Here is a 26,646-nt window from a genome sequence, read left to right as displayed (position 1 = left end):
CTTAGATTGATATCTTCCTCGGACTACCTCTCACAAATTCCCCAGCCGCTCCATTCAGATGCTAATCGTCTGCAGTTTGCCCCTTCAATTGTTGGGTGACTTGAATTGTTCTGTGAAGGACATTAGTGTCTAACCTCTTTGCTATCGTTTTACAGCTCTCATCATTAAGTCTTTGCAAGGAGGCTTTCGATTGTGTGAATGGAGCTGCATGAAAAGATTTCAAGCTTTATTGGTGCATTGGTGGCATATTTAGATTAGCAGATTTTGATTACAATGTCTTTTTCTGGTGTAAATTCCATCCTTTTTTATTTGATTTAGAGCAGAAAAAATATAACAAACTGTCAGTTGAAGAGACATCAGAAAAAATGGACACTCATTACATCAAAACCAAAGCTACCAAGGCTTTCGGCAACATGATATGAACCAACAAATATGATGCAAACAAATCAATGAGAACACATTTCAGTCACATATGAAAAGCTGGTGAGACAAAAGTGATATCTAATAGCACAAGACTGTGAGAAACCTTATATTACTGAATGCTGCAAAACACAGGCCTATCATCTCCACCGAAGAACACTAGTTACTAGTGTGTGCCAGCTCTTATCTGAGCTGCCATCACATTTTGAAGGTATCCATACATGTCTGTTTTCACTATTTAGCTTCTTAAATGGTATTCTGTTTCTGGACATTTTGTCCTCTTTTGTCCCAGTAGGACAGAGGGAAGGAACAGGGCTGTCGGTTTCTCTGCCCACCTCAGTTTCTGTCTTCAGAATACATCTGTGATACTACATGTTTAGATATGTATTTTTGAGAAACGATATTGAATGTTAAGATATTTATTGGTTAAAGGAGTAATTTGACACTTTCATTCTTGCAGGGCATTAGATAACATGATAGATACCTCTGTCCATTAAATATAAGACTACAGCCAGCAGCCAGTTAGCTTAGCTTAGCATAAACAACTGGAAACAGGGTTAAACAGCTAGCCTGGTTCTGTTCAAAGGATAAAAAAAAATCTGCCTGCAACATCTTCAAAACTTATGCACAGTTACCACAGTTCACACAACATATGGTGTACCACAAGGATCTATTCTTGGACCCTTATTTTTTATTTATATTAATTATCTTTCATTAGTTTGTAAATTTTCTTTTCCTATTTTGTTTGGTGATGATATCAATATGACTTTTATCACACACTGACTTAAACAATACAAATGAGTTGCAATTTGGGAACAGAATGAGGTCTCATTAAAAATTAAAAAGTCAAATTTCAGAATAGTTGTGAGAAAGAGCACGAGGTATGAGTACGAATCATGCTAGATTATGCTAAATTGGAAAAATTGTTGTTTGTTTTTCCACAAAGGGAGACGAGGTCCTTTATATAAGTCTGTGACTTCTCGCGTTATATCTCACATTTTTTCATTATCTGGATTTTACACAGTTTTGTGTGCGCAGATAAAGTAATTTAGATAAACAAATGAATAACTAACATTTTACATCTAGTTTTTTTTTTTAAACCAAAATGTAAATTGACAGAAAAGTGGTATTTAACTCCCCACCAGAAAGTGTATTTCCCAAAATATCAAACTTGCTGCTTTAAAGGACCAGTCTGCAGGGTTTATTTGCATCTAGCAGTGAGCTTGCAGATTGCAAACACCTCATCTCTCCCTCCTGTTCCAAACATGTTGGAGAAAACACAGTTTAAGCTGTGTGGCAACAGGACACATCTAGAGTCAGTGTTTGGTTTGTCCGTTCTGAGCTCCTGTAGAAACATGGCAGCGCAACATGGTGACCTCCATGACAGAGGACCTGCACCCTCTGTAGATCAAACCAGCTCATTCTAAGGCAACAAAAACACAATGATTCTTACTTACAGGTGATTATACAGTAATGAAAACATGCTCATGAATATTAGATTCCATTTCTGCCGTATTCAGTCAATAAATCCCTGTAAATCTGACACACTGGACCTTTAAGTACAGGATAAGAAATGGACAGGTGCAGGAGAAATCTGGTAATTATAATTTGATCAACTGTAACAGGTTGTAAAGAGACAACAAATCTACTCAAACAGCTTATTTTTTAAAGCAAAATTAGTCATGTTACACAATGTGAGTCTGTGAGCTCCACTGAGATTCTGTCTTTTCTTCCTCCGGTTACCCTGCTTATATAAATACACAAATTGCTCTCCTGTAAGTCATAAGTGTCCAGTATTCACTGTATAAAATTGACAAATATCCTGTGTGCCCATCTCTATAAAAGGTGACTTAGGCACCCTGAGTGCCGATCCCGTGAGACGCTGGTCATTTGAAAGTCAATGTCCGAGCAGCACAGAGAGCTTTTTGTGAGCAGCTCCACAATGGAGCTCTTAAACTAATCCTGCCAGGGGGAACAGTGGAGCCGGGAGAATGGGGGAAAGTTGATTACCTTCACCTGTGACAGTATAAAATACCTCCACAAGCTGTCAAGGTGTTAGCTGTAGAGTCACTGGTGCTGGAAAACTGTTGAAGAGCCATGAGGATCCTCTGACATCAAACTATTCGAAGGTTTCCCTACAGGTGAGTCTTTTCACATCATGACAGATTCACATCATTTTATATAATCCTTATTGCTAAAGTGGATTTGTTAATTCTCTCTGCAGCATCACAGTATGGCTTCTGTCAGTGCATTATTAATGTTTCTGCCTGTTGCATGGACATGCGCACCCCAGAAAGCAGGTAACGTCACTGTGCTTGTGTCATATCATTGCTTGTGTCATTTTTGGACAATGGACATTTGTGGACATCACCATGAGCTTTAAAAAACTGAGATGGACTTTTTTTTCTGACATTTTATAGACATTGCAGCCCCAGATTAAACACAACAATCAATTCACATCTTTGTGGTTATTTGATAAAAGCTGATATATAAACATTTTGCACAGGGGCAAGTAAAAATGTACTTCAAGCAAGTAGATTTCTGACCCACTTGCACAACTAGGCAAGTAAAAAAAACACATTAAAGTTGACTCTGCTAATGAAAGTATAGTTTATTTACACCAAAAATTTGAAATCTGTCCTGTAGGACTTCATGCAAAACAAACTTTACCCTCTATTCTTGCATGCTTAGATTTTGTAAAGGAAAAACAGTAATGCTTCACTTTCTAAGTCCCATAATTTCATGGTAAATAGGTGTAATTACCAAGGAATATATTTTGTAGAATGTGATACATTTTATAGAAATTACCTCCAGATTTCCCCAAATTTCATGTTTAATTATGTGATAATTATCAGGTACCGTTTTCATGTAGTGGGTGGTAATTACAAAGCACATTTACCCACAAATTACCCCCAGATTTCATGGTAAGTGTGCAACACTTGCTAATTATCACATACTTACCATGAAATCTGGGGGTAATTTGGAGATAACTGGTGGGTAATTTGTTAGATAACAATGAACTTATGGGACCTGGAAATTGAAGGATTACCAAAAAACTTAAAGTGGATAAAAGGGAGAAAGCTCAAGTGGAATGATGTGCCGTACATGTTTACATTCAGAAACGACGGAAGAAAGTACATTTTACAGAAATATTAGTGTTTGGGGAGACTAAGTCATTTTTTTGGTTTGTCTTGGTGATTGTGTCTTATTTCAGACTATGTTATGGTGTCATGTTTCCCAAACGCCATCATTGCCAACGTCCCAGAGTGTCCTTACGGCTGGGAGATTGACCAGCTGTCCCTGGGTGGCGTCTGTTACTCTGGGATACACAGCCCGGGCTACTACCGCTTCATCATCTCGGACCTGACGCCCAAAAACCACTCATACTGTGGCACGCAGTCTGAGGTGAGACGCCCAGCACGTATTATGTACATATCGAACCACTGCAGTACGAAGGAGGTGAATACAGTTTAGTTTGTGGTGGTTAAAGCTCAAGATGTCCCAGTATCTTTTTTTTTTTCCTCCCTGATACCAATCCCTATACCTGAACTTTGTGTATCAGCAGATACTGCAATTCAGTGCCTTTAAAAGTAGATATATAATAATATATATATATATATGTATACGTCTAACCCTGCAAGGAAGTGAAACGATTGCTGTCACTGTTGTACGAACTGAAGAAACTGAAGAACTGAAGAAAAGTACAAGATGCTGCTGAGAAGTAGCAGGGTCTAATAAAGAACTGCATGCACCCTGATACCCAATCCAGCAGTTTAGGCTGTATCAGAGTCATTTTCAATACTAGACTTTAGATTTATTACCATTTGCACAGTCTGTTTTATTCACGTCCCTTCTGTTGTTGATCTCCGTTGTTCTCCGCAGTATATGCCCGGCAAAGACCCCAAGTACATCTTCTATAACTCCATCGTATCCAACGACACTTCGCTCACCGTCAGAAACCAGCCGGTCAACTACACCTTCAGCTGCATGTACCGAGCAGCCTACCTGGTGAACAACGCGGTCTTCAGCCAAAGGTAAGCATCGATCCAGGACACGAGGCAAACACAGTTACTGCGTGGAAATGATGTGCATTCTAACCCAATGACTTGCAGCGTTTTTACTAAACCCTCTGCTTTTTCCAGAGTGGCTACAGTTTATGTCAACAACGGGAGTTTAGGCACTTTTAGATCACAGTTGTCTATGAATGTGTTCACGGTGAGTAGACGCTCACAGATTCACTCTCTCCAGTGGAAGCCTTTTGCAACATGTTTATGCCACTTTTAGACATATTAAATAAATCCTGTGCAGATAGCTGTGTGGAAAAACAAGAGTATAGAGCTTGTTAGATGCAAATGAAAGATTTCCTGGCACAGTCATATGAAGAAAATACAACAACAGATTATATATTTTGTAGAATTCAAAGTTCCTGTATGCCAAAGACGCTCCCTATGTGATCGACACGTCTGAGATCGGCTCTGAAGTTTTCATCGGCATCGAGGCAAAAGGACTAAGTAACAGGTCTGTCAACACATTTCAAATTTACACATAAAATTTTATTTAGTTTAGTACTGTATATTTCAAACCCATCATCTTATTATGATTTGTTGTACCACCTCTTAGATTCAAAGTTGTAATAAACAACTGCTGGGCCACTCCCACTCCTTACTCAACAGACAAGAAGAGGTGGAGCCTCATCATCAATAGGTACGATTAAAACCTCTTCAGCTGGTTCGACTATTAAACAAAAGTCCCCCCGCTGACCTAAAAACAAGTTAACTGAACTAAACAGTAAATAATTTGTCACGATTGCACTTTATGACTAGTGCTGACAACAAATGAACAAACACTTCTTTTGTAAAATACCTTTCAGAAACATCTTTTTTCTTTTACATCATTTTTGTCTTGCTACATCTTTTACGTTGTTTTTTTGTTTAGTTACATCTTTTTCGTGTTGTTACGTTTTTTTCTGAAAACATTTTTATGTTGTTTTTCATCGTTTTACGTTTTTCGTCTTATGTCTTTTTTGTCTTATGTATTGTCCATGTTGTTATGTTTTTTTTGTTTCCTTACGTATTTTTCATCGTCTTTTACATTGTTTTTCATTGTTACGTTGTTTTTTGTCTTGTTACATTCTCTTTTGTCTAGTTACATATTTTTTGTTGTATTACGTCTTTTTGTCTCAATATGTCTTTTGCTTTTTTTTTTGTCTTGTTACATCTTTTTTGGTCTTGTTACATATATTTCGTCTTGTCTTTTTTGGCTCATTCCTTTTTTTGGTTTTGTTATGTCTCTTTTGTCTCAATATGTCTTCCATTGTTTTTTGTCTTGTTACGTTGTTTTCTGTCTCATCACATATTTTTTGTCTTGTTACGTCTTTTTTGTCTCAATATGTCTTTTAAGTTGTTTTTTTTATCTTATTACATTGTTTTTTGTCGTGTGACGCCTTTTTTGTCTTATGTATATTTAGTCTTCTACGTTTTTCGTCTTGTTACATCTTTTTCACTTTGTTTTTCTTTACATTTTTTTATTTCCTTTTTTATTTTCTCATTTTTTTGCTGCTCAGAAAGCTTTATCAATGAATTAGTGAATGAAGGTAAAATAATACTTTTCTGTTTTTGTCCTCTGACAGCTGCTCCTCTGACAGCACTGTGACCATCTTTGAGAACGCCAAAGACAGCCGCTCCATGTTCAAGTTCAACTCGTTCCGGTTCCAGCGGCTGGAGAAGGTGTCCACAGTGTGGCTTCACTGTGAGGTCCAGGTCTGTGACGGAGACCGGCTCAACTGTCAACCAGTGAGGACAACATTTACATATGATATCAAACAGTAAAGCATTGTGGCATCATCTTACTTCTGTTTATTTCTCTCTTTCCTGTTACAATCCAACCTTCCCTCGAGGAATATAACACAATGTGTTGTCAATATATGGCATCAGTTGGCGGACGGAGGTGGAGATATTTATGCCAGAATGATCATACTGGGTGGGAGGGAGGAGATAAATATGGAGCAGAGCACGGGGGAGAACCTCAACCTAAATAAGAATTTAACAGGCGTTCATCCTTCCTGTCTATTTGTGTAGCTCATACACTTACATTTATAGTTATTCTTAGTTTAACGTGACAAAATGTGCTACTTTGGATCCACGTTTCCTCTTTGTGTCTTTCCTCCAGGGTCCCTGTTCCTACAGAAGTCTGTCATCAGAGACAGATCCAAGTGGGGGGATCCTTACCGCCGAGTTTCACATTAAAGGTACAGTACACCATGTATGTGGTCCATACATGCTGAGGTGTTTTTAACTTCTCACAGTATCAAACATCCCCTCCAGATTTGTTTTCAGTCATTTGTGAGTGGTGGGTAGATTTTAACTAAATAAATAGCAAACTTTAGCATCATTATTTTCTCGTCTTTCAAATTAAGAGACTCCAATAACTGATTGTTAAATTTCCGACAGTTTTTTTTTATTGTTTAAGCTTTTATTTTGTATTATGATATATTGTCTCTATCTTTTGACAGGAAATGGGTCCTCCAATAACGGACACATAAAAGGTAAACACGTGATGTAATGATAACTGTGATTGAAATGTATTTTACTCCAATATTCAGAGCCAAACTATGTTGTTTTTTGTCTTATTGTATCTTGTCTTGTTGTGTGTCATTTTTTTGTCCTGTTACATCTTTTTTCCATTATTTTTTGTCTATTTATGGCTTTGATGTAGTTTTTTTGACTAGTGATGTCTTTTCATTGTTTTTTTTTTGTCTAGTTATGTCTTTGCTGTTTTTTGTCTACTTGCATCTTTTATTTTGTTATTTTGTCTATTTGCGTCTTTTCGTCTTGTTTCGTTTAGTTACATCTTTTACATTGTTTTCAGCCTTGTTGTGTCTTTTTTTGTCTTCTCAATTTTTTATGTCATTTTTCGTCTTATTACATGCATCTAATTGATACATTTTGCACCAGAAATCATATTTTACTTACTTCCCTCTTCTGGATTTTCTAAATATAACTAAACAATCGAAATGGAAACTTAGTGAAACTAGAAAAACTCAAATCAGCCAACAAACTACCCACCAGCTGCATGTGTTGCAAAAATACAGAAGCCCGAGGAGGCAAATGAGACATCGAGTTTCTTCACTCCACATGGAGCTAAAATCAGTACCGATCTTAAGTCACAGAGAGAAAACCACGTAGATCAGACTTTTTGTTTTTCGGACTTGTTTCTCTCATCCTGTTGAAAGTTGTTTCTCGTTCATTAACATTTGATCTTTTCCACCACAGGCACTTCACTATTCATCCTGCTGGTGGTCCTGATAAACACGTGTTTGGATTTAGTAAATGGATCAAGAATGTAGTTAAAAAAAACATTTTCATTCAGTCTCATTTATATCATCATTCATTTACATAAAAACACACACACAGAGGGGAGTGTCACCCAGGACTCAGGGAGTGTATGAATTCATTCCTCCCCACGTTCAAATCAATCATTTTCTCACAAATTATATTTGTTTTTAGTTTGTTATCACATTTATTGAGCTTCTCATATCCTCTTGTGAATTGATAATCTGTTAACGTGTCACAGACAAAACTTCACTGCTTTCTCCAATAAAGATTGTTTGAAAATTTTCCAAAAATCATCTTTGTCCCTCTTGTTTTTAATTATGTACAAACCTTCAGGAATTCTCTCAAAGTTAGTAAATAAATAAATATTTTATTTTTTTATTAAATACAGAAATGAAAATCAGACTCTCAACAAGACAACAACAAAATACATAAACAAACATAAATCAGATGATAAACATACTGTCATATTTCTTCTATTCCAGTAAAACCAACATGAACTTATTATAAATGCTATTATTATAAATTCATCAGAGGCACAGATCTTTTCTTTTTTATATATTTAAACATTTGTGTTTTAAAATAAAAGTCTGTTGATGAGGCTCTCTGCTCACTGACCTCCATACAAAGTGCAACAAAAAAACTATTTTGCAAAAAATTATCTTAGAAATTAAGGGCAGGTAAGTATAATATTCAGTCCCTCCAGGATTTTGCAGGCCTTTTTTGGGATTGTTGTGGCCTAAAATCCCCAATTTCACAGCAGCTTTTCTAAAAATGTAGCATTTTTTGCAATGACATTCTGGGACCAAGTCAAAATTGCAAAAGAAGTTGTGATTCTTTTGTATAAATTGTTAAAAATCAAAGGCAACTTGTTCCAAAACCGCAATTTGTTCTAACTAACCGTATGACAAAAAGGCTCAGAATTACAAAAATTAATTAAATTATAGCTTTATTTGTAAATGAAGAAGTGAACCAATGAAGAGAGCACACGAAGAAGCAGAATATTTTTGGAGCTCAAACTCAAAACAGCAGAAAATTATAAAACAAAAGTGCAAACAACCTTGATAAATGTGACAAAAAATATATATATAGAAATCCAAAAAAGTAGTCAAGAATAAAACAAAACATTAAGATGTACATGGACTGCTGTGATTGGTGGAAGTCACGGAAGCTACAGTGATTGGTCAAATTTGCAGAAAAGATGCAGAGTTTGAACCAAATTGCAGCGTCGCACAGAATTCACAGGGATCGGTTGAATTTGCGTGAACTGTTGCAACTTCCTGGAGGGAATGATTATTATTTCCTTTGTCTAATCCTTCATTTATCTCTTTTTATATGCTAAATATATATAAAAAACTATTTTTTTTTAGTATTTTTACATTAAACTCCTTCTCTTTTCTGATAATAAAAATATTTCATGTGACTCATCATGAACTAAAGAGCAGTTACATAAATTCATACATTCAAATATGATTTTGGTCGACTGACAAACCTCCAGTGCTGGAAAGTAACATTTACATTTGATGCTACTACATACTTATAGTCTGCTACGTTAAAGAGGAAAATATTGTACTTTTTACTCAACTACATTTATAAGATACTTTGCAGATTCAGATTAATATAGAAAATAATTTATGATGTGTTATTATAGAGTAAGATAAGACTTCATTCACAAGTCATTAAAATTAGTTCCACCTTTTAACAGAAAATTAAACTAATATACACATCAGTTAATCAGTAATTATAATCCAGTGATATGATGTGATGTTATTCTGAATAATGAGTACCTCTACTCTTGGTACTTAAGAATAAGTTGATGCTAATACTTTCGCAAGTAAAAGTATAAATGCAGAACTTTTAATAGTACGAGTATTTCTACTATTTAAATCTCTGTGGTAACTAAAGACAGCTCACATATTCTGTTTCACTTAGAAAAACGTCACACTGCTGAAACTAAAGGCGCTTTAACTGATGTTTCACTGCGACTTTCAGTTCTTAACAGCAATTAGATTTGATCATCGCAGAGAATTATTGTTGAGAAAGATACATTCTGGTGTATTTTTTTCATTTTAATTTACTTTTACCGACTCAAAGCGTGGCGAGAACACAATGTGGTCTATTTCACTAGTATCAGCTCTGATTCCTCCAGTATTATACTGTATATAAAATATGTTTTTCCAGTGATTTATGGATTTTGTTGTAGATTTGATTGTGAAAGTTGTTCAAGTTATTGTGTGAAAAATGTATGCAATATACTCTGGTTCACGTGGTAATTTTAGGCGTAGTTATGTAACCCCACTTTGTTTGTAGTTGGTCCTCTCCAGACATCATGGTTTTGCACAGATGGATGATTAATATTAGCACAAGCTTCAACTTTACAGCTGCAAGAATGAGTTAGCCTTGAATCAATGATCCTGTGTGAAATTATAAACCTGTAATTGTACCAAAATAACATGAACAGTCCAAAGACACAGGTGCTGTAATCCTGCTTCTCATGAAGTCAGTGTTTTACTTCTTCATTCCAGTTTCTGTGCACATTTTGGCTGCAGTTCTGTGAGAACAGATACTCCTGATAATTTCTCCAGAATATGCTCAGAATATCCCCTTGTTCTTTAAATGTGCACTGCAGTCATCATGGCATCTGTTATGTGAGCTTTGTTCAGGATTTTATGGGCCTTTTTCTCAGCAACTCTGGCCATTCCCAGTTTCTTGAGCAGAGATATCACAAAACAGATCAAATTAGAACACAGCTTTACAAAGAATACGTTGTATACTGACTGCGGTTGGACAAAGAGTCCTTGATTTTATTAGGAAAAAAAAGTGTGTTACCTGTACCTCTGTTTGTATTCTGAGACTGTCAGCTGGTGGAGAGCTGTGAGCAATAACAGGAGGATTAAATCCATGTTTGCTCAGCAGCCAGTAGGTCTTATGACACCCTTTGCCCTGCCATGGACACACACACACACACACACACACACACACACACACAAACACACACACACACACACACACACACGCAGGTCAAAAACATGTCAAAAACATACTGTACGTTGTTCAACATATAGGGGGGTAAACAAATGTCACCTTCATTTCGATTTCCCCTCTTTCCTCCAGCTCAAACGATCCAGCCAGAACAAGAATGTCAGCTGTGCACTGAGATATGTGAATCTTCAAGGCTAATTTAAATATACAGAAGAGAGAGTACCAAACAATTTAAAGGTGTCCTAAAACTAATGACGTCCTCTGCACTGACTAAACACTTCATGTATGTTACCTAAATTGAATCCAGAAAGTTCAAACAATAAAACTGTGATACTGATCGTCTTTAATGAAAAGCGCTTGCTAAGATTTTACTTCAGCTCACTCACGTAAGCTGTTGCTTTCCATGCGAGACGCCATGTTCACTGTGTCGCCAAAGAGGCAGTAGCGAGGCATCGTGGTGCCCACCACTCCAGCAACAACCGGACCTGTAAAACCCAGAACATACTGTTTGTATACATGCATTCAAGCTTCTCAAATGTCACTTATTTCATGTTCTTGTGCATCATTAAGTCTGCATGACAAGCCTGCAGAACCATAAACTTGTGACCTGTGGCCTTAAAAGGAACCAGATGACTATAAAAAAAATAGTTGAGACAACTCAACATATCAAGAAAATGTACAGCAATACATCTTTGAGTTTGGAGCCCAACGCAAACTCTTGAGCTTTGAAATAAACTTAAAAAGTTTTGCCAACCTATAATCTTTAGTTGAGATAATTTTCTTCTTTAGATAAACTTGAGTCTTCGAGTTTTAGAAACTCAAAATAATGTATTTTTTAAACTTTGGTCACATTGAGCTGTGAAACTGGTTTGTCATTATTTTGATACCTGAAAATTAAAAGTGAAAATATTAATATTTTAACCATCATTTACTTCACTTTTCACTTTTAAATACAACTTTTTTGAGTTTGTAAAACTCAGATTTAAGTTGATCTAAAGAAGAAAAAGACTTTTTCCTTATTACAGTGTAGACCTACGACAACGATAACTGAAAATTAAAATGTCAAAAAATACCTGTTATTCATCACCGTATAATTTTTTGGCACAGCCACAGGGAGCCACCTTAGAGCGTCTGAAGAGCCACAGATTGCGGACCCCCATTTTAAGCACTTCACCAGTAATTAAAAGCAAGTTTTTAAAAGTTATGAATCTGTTTAGTTGACCTGTAGTTGTTCTGTCTCTTACCTGAGTGTATCCCAATGCGAATCGCGAGACTCTCAGCGGGCATGTGACGGATTCTGAAGACCTTGATGGCGCTCAGGAAATGCAGAGCCATCGTAGATATCTCCAGAGCGTGCTTATTACCGTTACTGATGGGTAGACCGCTGGCCACCATATACGCATCACCGATTGTTTCCACCTTGTCAAAGAAGCCAAGATGAACGTTTTACTAACAATTTTTACAGTCAGAGTGGGAACCTTTTTTATACAAAACAGCACAACGTAATTAAAAAACGATGCAATATATGATTAAATGAAAAATATCTTAACTTTAAAATATTAGTTCTACGTTTTGGGAAATATGCTTGTTTGCTTTCTTGACAATAGTTAGATAAGATCAACGCAATTGTCATGTCTGTGGGGTAAATATGAAGCTACAGCCAGTAAGGATGCAGATCTCAGTACAGCTTAGAGGAGGACAGCAGCGAAATTCAGTCCTGGACTTAATCCACCAAAATATGGTGATATAAATCAAAAAGGTTTTATATGTGAATTATTCCAAAAGAAAAGAGAATCTGTGAACAAACTTTAAAACTGTTTAAAAAGCATTTTTGCAGTGAGATGATCTGCTGCTCTGTTTAATATGAAGAGTTCTGTGGTTTTGATTGAATTTGACTGTGTAGAGGAAGTGGGGTGTGGAGGAACAGTGATGCTACGTGTTACCTGCTGTCACAGAGACATGACGTCTCTGTGGGTCAGGAGACTCGTGGCTTTCTACTCTGCTGTCAGACATATTTTGCATAAATGCTTTGCAGCTGTGTTTCTCATCTTTCTTATAAAACAAACTTTTTCCACGTTTGGTGGAGTGACATCAATTCTTTCGCTATCTGGTTTGAGGAAATGAAGAGGAGAGGGAGGAGGGAGCGCTTGTTTTGTGTGATAATTACAAGTGATAATTAGTGAACTTTCAGAGTTTTGAGAGGCAGATTTTCTGACCTTTTCTTATCTTTCTTTACAGATTTTGTTACCTTTGGAAACTGCCAGGCTAGGCCAGGTTTCTCACTTTTTCCACTTATTGTGGTAAGCTAACATGAGAGTGCTATCAATCTTCTCATCCAACTCTCAGCAGTGTATTTCATCAAATTCTTCTAGCCTGAATATTTTTTGAGAAATAATAGCGGTGTGTGTGACTTACTTTGTAGACATCGTACATCTTGATGATGTCATCAAAGAGGCTGTAGAGGTCGTTGAGGAACGTCACCACCTCCATCGCGGAGCTGACGGAGCACATGGAGGTGAAGCCCACGATGTCAGAGAAGAAGATGGTCACCGTGTCGTAGCTTTGCGGCTCCACGGATTTCCCCGCCATCAGCTGATCCGCGATGTACCTGCGTCAAAAGAGGCGACAGCACTGGCGAGATGAGAGGTGTCGTCATGGAAACCCATTCAACTGATGGCACCATGATTTGAATGGGCTGCCATGAATTGCTAGACTTCAGGTCTATTTTCATGATTGACACAGCATAAAGAAAAAGCACAATATTGATCATTTTGATGCCGTTTACATCCGGTACCTTGGTAACATGCTGGAGAGAAGCTTGTCTGCACGGGTCTTCTCTGCTGTGAGCTGATTGGTCCTCTCCTCCACCACCTCTTCCAAGTGATTTGCATATTTCTCCAACTTTTCCACCATATTATCCAGTATATTTGCATGACTACAGTACAGAGAATCATCATGATCACCCCCCGGTTCAGGAGTGTTGCGTTTTCAGACTGGTTTGGTAGTTAGTTAGTTAGCAGGATATTCAGATTCAGATCACAGATGTCAGTGAAATTTGGTCGCAACTTAATCAGTGATCATATTTGGTGCAACTTAACATTGATATTTTCACTATAAGTATTTCATTTTTAAAGCAGATCACAGATTTAAAGGATTTACAGCCCCGGCAAAGACATTTGATCGCTGAATGCTTTCTAATTTATGACAACACTTTGTCTGATTCTCATTTACATTCTCTTATTAGTAAAATTTGTGACCATATTACAAACTGCATCTGAGGGCCCAAATGAGAGACAGGGAGAACAATTTACTTTCTCACAGTATTTTGGAGCATTTTATTTACAGTATGTCTGTCAGAGGTCTGACCTGTCTGGGCTGGTCTCCCTTAGCCGTCTCCTTATAGAGCCAAACGGCGGTCGGTGGTCGGGGTTTTCACTCCAGCAGGCCCTCAGTAGTGAGTTGATGTGCTCATCACACAGCTGCTCGCACAGCATCGGTCGGAGGGGTTCCCCTTGGAAAGGCGTCCGCAGCTGCATGATGATCTCTGGAAAAAAGATGTGGCAAGAAGCAGGAACCTCTTTAATTTTGTTGCCTGTTTCGGCATCTGTTTCCCATGCCAAGACGGCCCCTTTGAAACGAACTGAGTCATCGTAGTGTTGGAATTTGGGGATTTTTGGTTTGAGATCTTTTTAGGCTTGCAAACAGTGTGTAGGCCTGTCCCTCACATCTGTCCAAACTAAAAATGGATAGCCATGAAATTTTGTCCTAACGTTCATTTATGGCCCCTAAACATTGAATCCCTCTGACTTAAGTGATCATCCGAGTTTTCCTTTAGTGCCACCATCAAGCCAATTTTTAATTTGTCCAATACAAACATCAGCTAGTAAGCTACTAGCCTGACATGCTAACGTTCGCAGCCTATGTTAGAGCAGATGCAGACAGAGGTGAATCCATTCACCACGTGTGTGCTCCTGTATTTCATGTCTCTTTGTTTGTAAGATTTTCATTTGCAGTCAGTCAGTCTGATAGATTGAAGATTAATTTAATGCAATAGGCTGATTATTTCTGTCTACTTCCTGATTTTCAGTATGTTGCAGTATTTCAATCCTTCTGCTAAAGAAAATTAATGTGTGTATCGTGCTAACCTTTGGGTTCCAGGTTGATGTCATGATACGGGCCAGACCTGTACATGAGCTCCCACATGATGATGGCGAAGCTGAAGACGTCACCTTTGGGCGTTCCCCTGACCGGGAGATCGACTTGTCTCAGAAGCTCCGGAGCCGTCCAGTACATCTCTACGACACAGCGAGCCAAACAGACGGTAACTACGAAACGGTTCCGATCACCTCACATTTGTCACTCCTGTGCATCGACTGACCGTCATAATTATTGTTGTCCAGCGGGATCATCTTGTTTTTGGTCCCGTGTTTAAACTCCCACAGTCCGAAACCAGAGAGTTTTATCTGGAGTCGACTGTCCACCAGACACGTGCTGGGCCTCAGGTTCCCATGAAACTTCAGGTTACTTTTGTGAATGAACTCCATCCCCTGAAACACAAACGAACAGGATCAAACCATGAACTGGCCGTCGCCTTTAACAGCAATTTGTGTTTTAACAGTCAGACACCAATTTTTTTAGTTTTATTTTGTGGATCTAGTTGTTGTGCTTTTGTTTTGGGTACATGAGTGAAACATTGGTTATATTTAATGTCTTTGTTCCACCACTAAATAATGATAACTCAAACATGCTGCATTAAAAAAATGACTCACGTTGACGATGTCATAAGCAAACGACAGCTTAAACATCCCGTCTAGCTCGACGTCTGAAGACCTCAGAACATCCTGAAGGAGAAATTAACAACATCAAAGACAGTGTTTTCGGTTTCTAAAATTCAAATTATTTAGAGGAGAAAAGTAAAAAATTTTACAAACTTTTTCAAAACTTAAGAATTTAAGTCAGCTATTGCAGTTCATTGCCTTGAAATGTTGAGTTTTTGCAACTTTTTCGTTTTAATTACCACGTAATATATTTGAATTTACTTAGAAATTACCCATAAATTACAACCAAACTTCATGGTTAGTATGCCTGAAAGTGACATTTGCAAATGACCACATACTCTCCATGAAATATGGGGGTAATTTGTTGGTAATTTCTCAGAAATTTCAAATATGTTGGTTTGTAATAACCAGCTACTTCATGAAGACAGTACTTGTGGGTACCGTCTAAGAAATTTCAAATATATTACTTGGTAATTACCACCTATTTACTACGGAATTATGGCGTCTGGAAAATGAAAATAAAGAGCCCTTGTTTTAGGTGGTTCTCTACACCGTATGGGTAGTTTAATCCAAACTGGGTGAGTTTTACAGTGATGATTTACAGTATGAAGTGTTAACAGTGTGTGAGAACACGCAGCACAGACGGAGACACTGACCTTCAGGCTGCCTTTCCTGCAGTACTGAGTGACCAAACAGACGTTTGGCGGCTCGATGCAAACACCAAAGAACTGCACCAAGTTCTCATGTTTCATCTCTTTCATCTGTCTTAAAGAGTTTACGATGGTTAGGCACACAATAGATCAAATCAGGAGCGACAGAAAGAAAACACTGCAATCATTCACTAACATATAGAATTATATTTATGTTACTTCTGTTGTATTAATCAGAATAAATGCAAGAAACAGTGAAACCAAAACAAAGTATGTTTTATTCTAGAAATACATGAGGAACTTTACCAGATTTAACTCTGTGATTATTGAAGGTTTCTGGAAATTAATGTTAACGCTGTTCTTCATGTACTTGATGGCCACCTGATTTCCCTGTATGGAATTAACAAAAAATACAATGAGAGAAAAGCAATTATTCATTTCAAATAAAACTGGCTCTGGAGCCACAGGTTGCAGACCCCTGATCGTCCCTCGTGAAGAAAATAAAATTTCAAAATGCACATTAAATGTCTTAAAGTAAGCCTGTAATGTTTGAAAGAAGAAAAAAACAATCTTCTGCATTAACAACATGAAATCTCACATTCATAAACAATAAAATGCACACTTGCTTGATGCAGTACACTCCGGGGTTTTTCTGCTGCAGCCTCACTTTGCCTGGTCTGACCAGGAGCTCAGTGATCTAATGTCAGCTGATGTTAGCAACCTTTAGCTGGATTTTGCAGTGAATTTGACACAACTGAATCAGTTTGCTGACTTTATTTGACCTTTTCCTCTACAGGAACATAACACCTAACCTGGAGTTGTACTTCAAGTTGCACTGGAAATTCGGAATTTCGAGTTCCCATTTGGAAATTTCAACAGTATATTGGCGTTCAAGTTTGCTGTTGTGTAAAACGTTTCTTGTGAATTATTGTTAATAAGTATAGATATGAGTGGAACATCATGCATCACTTCGTATGACATAATTATATATGATATGTTTATAAAGAGGAGTAGATTCTTTTTGAAATTGGATTTAAAAACAAATGCACAAAAATGAAATGAGCTGCAGGAGCATATGATGACAGGAGGAGACCAGATGTTTAACTGACATCTGGTCTGACGACTCTATAAAGCGTAGAGAGAAAAAACTCATAAAGCTTAACCTGTTAATATGGGCGGCGAAATGAAAACCAGCAGGTTAACGCCACGCACACTCACACTGCCCGAGCGTGGAGCGTCAACCAGCTGTTAACCTCACCGGTTCTCCGCCTGCTTCTCCAGACTGGGGGCGTGTCGACTGCCGATTACTATGGTAACATGCTATGGGTAAACGCCCAGTTCAAATAATCTGGAATATACTTTTAATGTTCTCTCCTAAAAGTCACAGGTCATTAAGTTCCTGTTGGGGAAAAGGCCTATAAGACTCTGCTTTCATCATTAATCTGTAATTTCCACTTATCAAGACAAACTTTATTATCCCACCAGGGGTGATTTAGTTGTAGCTCAGGTATACAAACATCATAAAAACATAATCACATAATCAACTTGTGGCCTCTGTTCAGGAAAAGTTTTATGGGCTCACTTTTAACTGAATAAATCTGGTACCTGGAAGAGACCGATGGTGGTGTAGACGTGCTCTTTCCCTGCCTTGTCCCTCAGGCCGTAGCTGTTGGTGGAGAAATTGGACTGAGAGCCGCTGCTCCTGCTCCCACTGTGACTCCCCGTGGTGCTCAGAGATAACGCCTGAACTCCCTGGAAGAGAAAACAAAAACACACACACACACACCGAGCAAACCGGTGAGCAGCGCAAAACCCAGCAAGCAAACGCACGCTTTTTTTAATTCTTCGTGCGTCGTAGAGCTCATACCGAGGACTCCCTGATGATGGTGATGTCGCTGTAGTTGATGAGCCACCAGCAGGAGTCGTCGAGCCTCGTCTGCAGTCGCAACTTCTGCAGAATGAGGACCCAGATGAACAAAACCGCCAGCACGCCGATGACAGGGAAGGTCACCAGTAGAGCCAGCAGGGCGATGTCTGCACAAGAAATTAAGAAGGTGGTTAGACTGGACATAAAAACTGAGATAACTGGTGCATGTGGGTGCATTTTTAAATCTCCAAAATTAGTAAAACTCAGCTACTGCAAATTTAAATTTTAAGCATCAGAGTCTGCAATACATAAACATAAATAGGTACCCAAAATGCATTGATTTTAATCTGGAGTATGTTTATTTTTTTCAGTTTTCACCATTTATTCTTTAAATGTAATCTTTTCAAATGTTGAGCATCATTGTAAATACTGAAATAATAAAAAAAATGAGAATTTCCTGATTTTCTCTGCTCAATTTAGACAAATAATGTTAGATGTCGATACGTTTCATGAAAATATGTTGCTTTTAGTGAAAGATACTGGAATTCTAACCTGCACATCATCTCTACTTAAGTGCTAAAATAATGTTTGCAAATAAAAAAAATCATGTTTGTAGCTAAAATAAAGCTGTTAAGGACACAGTCTTAATGGTTAATGTTAATAATGTAATCTTTAACAATAAGCTGCTGTTAACATTGGCTGGATTCCATTGCAGTCTCGCTCAATACGGGATCAGTATTCAAAACTTGTTGTTCCCATCAGTCACTTTAACACAAAAATCTGGAAAATTAGGCTCCAGGTTGAAGAATACTGACATTACCATTTGTTTGTCCTGAAACTGTCACCTAAAACTGCTGCAGGAATGACATTTTTGCTAATTTTGCAGATAAATAGCAGCTAGCAAGGTCTGCTATATTAGCTTTGACTCTGAGCATCTAATATCCATGAATTCAACAGTACAATAAACTTCTTTCTTTCTTGATCTTAAGGGCAGATGGCAACATATGAGAAATTTTAACATGAATCTAAAATTTCACTGCTGGGACTTAAAAGTGTCCATAGTTGTGCTGGTTGCAGAGTGGCCATTTTTTCAATTTATTTTTTACTTGTAAGTGTTGTTTTACCATTAAGCAGCCATTCACAGAGTTCGTTGTTGAAACCACATTCTGGTTTATCAGAGGGGGGTCTTCCTTTTGGCCAGACCACAGAAGAAAATGAAGGCGTTGGACTGAAATCACATGATTTTTGGTTGTTAATTAGTAAAAAAAAAAAAAAGTGCTTATCATGTTTGATTGTATAAAAGCGTTTTGTTACCGGATACTTTTGGTGTGACTGTCAAAATGCAGGATGGGGACAAACTTGGTGGTGTCTTCTGCGTGCTGCAGGTCATAAATGGAGTAGTCCAGGTTCCTCTCCCCATCTTCGTCAAAGTGGACCAGTCCAGACGCACCTGCAGTGATCAGCACACCTGCATCAAACTGCCTCTGATTCAATGTGCTCACACAGCTCAGATAACTTAATGAGTGTTAAGAAATATTTTATTAATATTTCGTAAAACTTAAAATTTATATACCAATTTTGGCCCAGGTGGGAATTAATGGATTACATATAATGGGATTTTTTAATTAGGGTGCAAAAATGGTAAATGTATTCCATCAGGAAAAAGACAATCTAATCACAGTTATATTTAGTGAAAATGGGGATTAATAAAGCATGCAACATCTAATTTGAATAAACATTTACAGGTCAGACCAACTGCAAACATTAGCTAAACAGAACAACCGCTTACATTAAACCACTAACATTCGCTACAGACAACAACTGCTAATGTTAGACAGCTAGCAGCTACACAAACAACCACTAATATTAGCTACACATGCCAACTGTTAGTGTTAGCTACAGAGAACAATCGCTAACAGTAGACCGCTAACATTAGCTACACAAAACAACAACACACAGAACAACTGCTAACATTAGCTTTGGAGAATAATCACCAATATTAGCTACACTGAACAACTGCTAACGTTAGCTGCGCAACATAATTGCTATCCTTAGACTGCTAACCACAATACCAAACCACAAGCTACTTCTGAACATTCTGTAATTAAAATCCTTATAAACGCACTAATTAATAACAAAAAAGCGCCGCATGTTTAGTGTTAAAGGTTTCTGAGTACTTTGTATGCTTTCCACTGCAGTACAGATCAGTCCCTACAATACATTTATCAAAGCATCTACAAACCATGAAATCGAATGTCGTTTTTATTTTTTAGTCTCCGTAGCAGCTGTCGTCCGTCATGAGGGTCTTTTCCATCTTTGAGGACTTCCTTCAGTCCCAGAGCATAAAGAAGCACTGCGTCGTGCAGGTGGGCTGAGTAAGGGCTAACCTAAAGGAGAAAAAAAGAAATAAAATGATAAGTGATTTTACTTTTAAGTTTTCACGTGTGATTTTTAGTTCTTATAATGGGTGCTGACCTCCCTCTCAGATGTCAGGTTGCTCCTGAACGGGTGTCCTTTTAGTCTCTCAAAAACTTGCTCAAAGAAGTCATAATACTCGTAGCTGTCGTAGGATTTCTGGCCGATGATAAAGGCCATGTCGAAAGCTCTTATGGCTTCTTGGTTAATCCTGTTGTTCAGGGTATATTTCCACATGTTGTCCTGCTCAGGAAAAAAAGAAAAGAAGTGTTAAGTTTGACCGTTTGACCATTTTGCCTGTGACCTTCTCTCTTTAGCCTCAGGCATGACCCCTTTTTGGAAAAAAAAAAAAACAGTCAGCTGGAAACATTACAAAGTCAGCTGGAGATGGCGTTTTCAACCGACTCGTTGCACAAACGTTCAAAGCTCAATTAGCTCGCCGGTCACAGCTCACAAAATCTGCCGGCGACAGCTCATTTCAGCCGACAAAATCAAGTGTCGCGGACCAGAAATGAGGAGCCTGCTTTTGTCAGCCTGTGTCCGAAATCAGTGGTTCACAACAGTTGTTTTCCCTGCCTGTTGAACTCAAAGGCAGGGGAGTCTTTGTGTCACTGACCGCCACCTTTGTTGAACATTCCCACAAAAACTTAAAGGTTATTGTGCCTTTTATCTGCGGATGCTCTGATGCGTTTATACCAAGTGTGCACATGTTACATGCAGACGAGTATGAGAAATTTAAGACAAGAACATGAAAATGTTCTTGCATTAGGCTCAAAGTCTTTCATCTTTTTATTAAATCCCTGTGGAGACTTTTGTCTGTCAAATCGTGTTTTTTTCACTTAAGCACACAGCACTTGAGAAAAGTTTGACGCACAAACTTTAGGTTTCTCTGTAAACTGCATGCCTGCAAACCTGACAACTTCACTGTGATGACTTAAGGATGCTGCACAGTTTTGTTCGCTGATCTCTCTCTTGGTCTTTCAAACTGCTGTATGTTTTGTTTTCTGATATTTTTCCAAACCTTATCCAGAGTTTGGATTTTACATAATGGCAGGAGTTAACTGAACAGTGTTTAACTGTTAATATGTGTTAAAGTTTTTACTCACCACGCTGCCACTGACCTCAAAATGCTGCACCAGGAAGAAGATGTAGTCGCCATTCATCAGACCCTGTCGCTCGGCCTCCAGGAGCAGAGACATCGAGTCCTCCTGGTTTGTGAGCACCACGATCACTGGAGGACAAACATAGAAACAGTAAAGAAATCAAGCTTATATGTGGTTTAAAGAGACAAAAAAAGGACTTTCTTTACCTCTAGCGACTGTTGCGATGTATTTAACATTTCGATAAACTAGCTGAGGATTGCTGGTGTCAAACTTCGCCGTGGCGACCAGTTTGAATTTAGCCTTCAGCGGATTCTCAACGGTTTTCCACAAAGCGTCGACTTTGTCCCAGGTGTTCGACTCGAGTCCGCCTCCGATCATCGCCACGTGGCTCCAGCCGAAGAACTCCAACGTCTTCACCAGGACCTCTGCGCTCCTTTTCAGCGGCGGCACAATTTTGATGTAGGAGTCGTAGATGTCGCCGTTGTCCATTTTGGAGGACTGTCCCACGAAGCCAAACATGGGGATGTTCCATGTGGACGCGATGAGACCGGTAACCTGTTGGGTTTAATGGAAGAAAACATCTGTCCAGAAGTTTTATGGAAAGACACCTCGTTAATTTAATGTTTATGTTTGTTGTTCAGTCAATTAGTTTTTCCAGCTGTTTCCTTTGTTATGTCCAAATTAATGATCAAAATGTCCAACTATTAATATACATTTTTACTAAACGTAACTGTAATCTGATTGTCTTTTTTTTAATATCCGTAACTGATAACTATACTGAGATAAAAATAATCTTAAAATAAGAAGAAATTTCCCAAAATAATGATTTAGGATCTCACAATAACGAGAAACGTCATAATGTGTGACTTTTCTCTAAATAATCACTTAATAATTACTTAATATTTTAAAATAACAAGAAAATTTCTCAAAATAAAGAAAAAATAATGAAAAACTTTGATGGTTTGGTATCTCAAAATTATGAGACACTTTGTCACAATGTGTTACTTTTCTTTAAATAATGATATAGTGCCTTAAAATAATCCCAAAATAAAACAAAAACTTTACCAAAATAATGACCCAGTATCTCAAAATACTTAGAAACTTATTTTTCTCTAAATAACAACTTAATATCTTAAAATAATGAGAAAACTTCTCAAAATAATGATCTTCAGATAATCTCATTATAAGGAGAAACTTTATTTGAACTGTTATGGAACAGAGTTGCTGTTTTTTTATTTCAGATTATGTAATCCAGTTACATGTAATCCATTACTCTCCAAGCCAGCTCTTAACACACATTAGTTTTACTGAGGTGTACCTAATAAATTGGCAGCTGAGTGTTTAGTTGAAGAGTGTCGTCTGCATACATCTGAAAACTGTGAGTCACTTATAAACTGAAGAGAAGTGGACTGAAGACAGAAACCTGTGGGATTCCTGTAAACATACTCTGTAAACAAACAAAAACAAAACATCATGACATCACATTAAGTGAATCGTACCTCGGCTTCTTCAGGACACGCCGGACCAAACAGCGCCGACACGTTTTCCCTCCACACCTGGTGGATGAATCCTCCCAGGGAGTCTTTGGGGTTACAGTCTGTGTCTATGTACACAAAATCCAGACTGTAGTTTCCCAGGAAGGAGGGGTTGGTGTTCACCTTGTCCACGGCGATCTGTATGGCCGAGCCCAGCCGCAGGGCGCTGAAGGGGAAGGACATGTTCCAGGGCGCCTGGAAGCCAATGATCAGCCTGTGCGCCTGAGAGCCATTGTTGCTGTTGTTGATGACAGCGGCGGCGGTGAACACGAGCGTGAAGTGAAGCGCCAAAACAAGGCTCATGCCGGGGGAACGCTCCGCCGTCAGCATCACTCTAATCCTATTAGATCCTTCATGTCACACAGCTTAAATACCCAACTTCCCTGGTGATGCTGGACACTTGGCTGGGGAGGAGAAAATGTAAATATGTGGAGGAGAGTGGGAGGAGAGTCCATCATTTTCTACTCTTTTCTATTGTGTGATCCTTTATCAGAGAGTCCTTCAGTGTCTCAGAAGCCCCGATGCTTCAGTCTGTCATTAAACTGATTGAACTTCTTTTCAGAGCATTACTCTTAAGATAGATGATGATTAGATTTTTTTTTCTATGTGATTTCATGACTCACATTTCCTGTTGAAGCCCATTTCCACCAAAAAAAGTCTTTATAATGATAAACCTTGTTGCAATAATCAGAAATCTTCGCAAAAATGATGAATTATTATCTTAAAATAAATACTTAGTGTCTCAAAATAATAAGAAATTTTGTCACAGTGAGTTACTTGTGTTCCAATAATGACTTAACATCTTAAAACAATCACAAAATAATTTGAAACTTTTGTAAAATAATGACTTTGTAGTTCAAAATGAAGATGTAGCATCTGAAAATAGTGAAAAGCTCTCTCAAAATAATGAGTTAGTATCTCAAAATTATAAGAAACTTTGTCAAAAGTAGTTTTTTAAATCTAAATAATGATATAGTGATTTTAAATAATCCCAAAATAAAGTGAAACTTTGTCAAAATAATGATTTAGTATCTTTAAATAATCTCTAAATAATCCTAAAATAATGACTTTGTGTCTCAAAATAATGAGAAACTGTCAAAATGAGTTACTTTTCTCTAAATAATGAGTTAATGTAAGAAAATAATCTCAAAATAATTAGAAGCTTTCTTATGAGAATGACTTTGTATCTCAAAATAAAGACATAGTATATGAAATTAATAAACATCTTTCTGGAAATAATGCTTCAGTACCTTTAAATTGTCCCTAAATAATGAGAAACTTTCCCAATATAATGACATAGTGTCTCAAAATAATGAGAAACTTTCTCAAAATGAGTTACTTTTCCCTAAATAATGATTTAATATCTCAAAATAATTAGAAACTTTCTGAAAATGACTTTGTGTATCAAAATAAACACGTAGCATATGACAATAATGAAAAGTTTTCTTGAAGTAATGACTTAAAATAACCTTTAAATAAGGGAAACTTTCTCGAGTCATTGTTTTGAGAACGTCTCATTAAAACAAACTTTTAGAGAAAAGTTAGCAAACTGTCTAAAATCCAAAAACAACATGAAACATCTGACTCGATTAAAGACAGATGTGGGTGTGTTCTGTCTCTGCAGAGATTTTATCATCTATATTCCAAAGGTACCACATTAGTTATCGCTGAACGTTCATAAATCCAGAGTCAAAGTTCATCACACTCTCTAAACAGGGACACGCACACACACACACACACACACACACACACTTGCACTGCTGCGGGGGAGTGTGAAATGTTTATTTAAAGAATGTGGATTAATTTAATTAAGACAAATCAAAAGTCCAAACAGCAGAATAAGGTGCAAACTGCAGTGGATCTCGTGGGAGAGCGACCTGCAGAGAGGCAGGCTGAGCCTTGCTTGTTGTTGAACACAGGTTCTCAGCACCTGTGTGCAGTTTGAGGTGCTAATGACCACAGGTGGGCAGATTGTACATTAGTGGTGTTGCTGCCTTCAGCTGCTTTTTTTTTTTTTTTTTTTTTGGTGCCCCTCAGGGGATCCCTGCTCAGCCTGGCCTCAAACTACCTCTGCTAATCCCACCAGGTAACCCTTCAAATCTTCTCCTAATGATCTTTTACCTTCAGCTCGCCGTCCAGCTCAAATCAAGTCACTCACACATGAAAAAACAGCCACAAACTTGCTATTATTCACACGAGAAAACATGTTAGAAGTTCAGAGTTGTTTATTTTTTGATGAGTGAGTTAATAAAGTTTAGTCTTGTATCTGTAATTTAGTAAATGTTAAAGTTTAAGAGGAATCTTTCAGGTTTTGCAAGCATTAAATCAAGTATTTATATTTTAAAAGATGAAATATCTCAGTCCTCCTTGTGCAAGTGAAAGTTTGAGTCCTGAGCAGGAAAATGCACCATGTCAAAGTCAAAACTCTGTCAAAATGTTATTGTTAAAACCAAAACAACTTCTTGTATGATGAGTAGCTTATGGTGGTTGATATAATGACATAATCGAGCTTGATTGCTATCTTTATGACTCATTTGCCGACCAGAAAACGTTGCATCTGCACTTTAATCAGTGCGATCAGATACGAGGTGTAATTTCAGCTTATCTTTGTCAGTTTAGTGTAAAGAAGCATCACACGAAAACAGGAAGGCTGCAACAATCTGCTGATGTAAATGTTTCTGAACTAAACAAAGAGTCAGGCTGAGTTGCAACTAGACAAAGTTAATTAATAAAAAACATCTTTTGCTGTCTGTAGCGGTGGATTTAAATCTACTGAGTTGTACAGAGGGCTGAACTACGAAGGAGGCTCAACACAGCCAAGCTTTCTTTGCATGAGCTGCTTGACAAAAAACCTCAGAGATAATAACCGGTATCATCACGGTGGTTATCAACTTGCTTTGTTAACTCAGGCTTTTTTCTTCAGACTGTGCGCGCACTCGCATAAAAAGGGGCGTTTGGTGCATCATTTGACTCTTTTTCTGTGCAAAGTAAAGCGATCACGAGCCGCCCACTTCAGTCAAAATTATCAAGTTGTTATAATGGACAGCTGTGGAAAATATAAAAAATAAACCACAGCGATACGATACGTATCACGATACAGGAGTTACGATTCAATATATTGCAATACTGTAAGCAAGATTATATATTATTACTTTTTAAATCCAATTTAAGGAAAACTTTCATTGTATAAAGAACACACCAACATTACACATTTGAGTTAAAGTAAATTTTATGCAATCAGAACAGGGAAGATTAAGAACACTGTGGTTTAAACACATCAGGGCATCAAAATGTCCTGAGAAATTGTTCTGAGAATCGAACAAGCATCAAAAAACATGATATGATGATACTCAGTATTTTTTATATTTTCTTACAGCCCTCATTGGGGATATGCAAAAGAGGTTATTTGCAAAATGCAGTTTTGGAGACACTGGTCTAATGAAGAAAAGTAATGACTGACTTGATTTATGAAGGTTATAATGTTCAGTTTTTGAGAGATGTTGATTCAGCTGTGTGTTGAATCATATTGTATTATACTGACAGGTGTTTTCTATTAGTTTTTCCA

General features: G+C 37.6%; 2 protein-coding genes across 2 annotated transcripts; one reads left to right on the top strand and one right to left on the bottom strand.

The window, feature by feature from the left end:
* The first annotated feature begins 2,286 nt into the window (after positions 1–2,286).
* tectb (tectorin beta) lies at positions 2,287–8,033 on the top strand. The gene is made up of 11 exons (XM_084741490.1): positions 2,287–2,561; positions 2,645–2,720; positions 3,635–3,825; positions 4,303–4,454; positions 4,563–4,635; positions 4,835–4,938; positions 5,041–5,124; positions 6,050–6,212; positions 6,589–6,667; positions 6,932–6,964; positions 7,692–8,033. Exons 2-11 carry the CDS (start codon positions 2,654–2,656, stop codon positions 7,763–7,765), a joined length of 1,020 nt encoding a protein of 339 aa, XP_084597616.1. The 5' UTR covers positions 2,287–2,561; positions 2,645–2,653; the 3' UTR covers positions 7,766–8,033.
* A 612-nt stretch (positions 8,034–8,645) lies between these two features.
* gucy2g (guanylate cyclase 2g) lies at positions 8,646–23,411 on the bottom strand. Its single transcript, XM_084741571.1, has 22 exons — positions 23,046–23,411; positions 21,753–22,101; positions 21,550–21,674; positions 20,504–20,686; positions 20,271–20,415; positions 19,343–19,478; positions 19,153–19,256; positions 18,029–18,195; positions 17,767–17,913; positions 16,468–16,551; positions 16,168–16,272; positions 15,503–15,574; positions 15,112–15,280; positions 14,879–15,028; positions 14,100–14,277; positions 13,528–13,668; positions 13,149–13,341; positions 11,978–12,152; positions 11,120–11,218; positions 10,836–10,927; positions 10,587–10,694; positions 8,646–10,459 (listed from the first exon to the last, which is right to left on the bottom strand). The coding sequence occupies exons 1-22, from the start codon at positions 23,409–23,411 to the stop codon at positions 10,364–10,366; spliced, it is 3,384 nt and encodes a 1,127-aa protein (XP_084597697.1). The 3' UTR covers positions 8,646–10,363.
* Between the last annotated feature and the right edge of the window lie 3,235 nt (positions 23,412–26,646).

Source organism: Lutjanus erythropterus, chromosome 17 (genome assembly GCF_056507025.1).
Source record: "Lutjanus erythropterus isolate fLutEry1 chromosome 17, fLutEry1.hap2, whole genome shotgun sequence".
NCBI classification, from domain to species: Eukaryota; Metazoa; Chordata; class Actinopteri; order Lutjaniformes; family Lutjanidae; genus Lutjanus; species Lutjanus erythropterus.
This window is presented reverse-complemented; position numbering and strand designations above follow the sequence as displayed.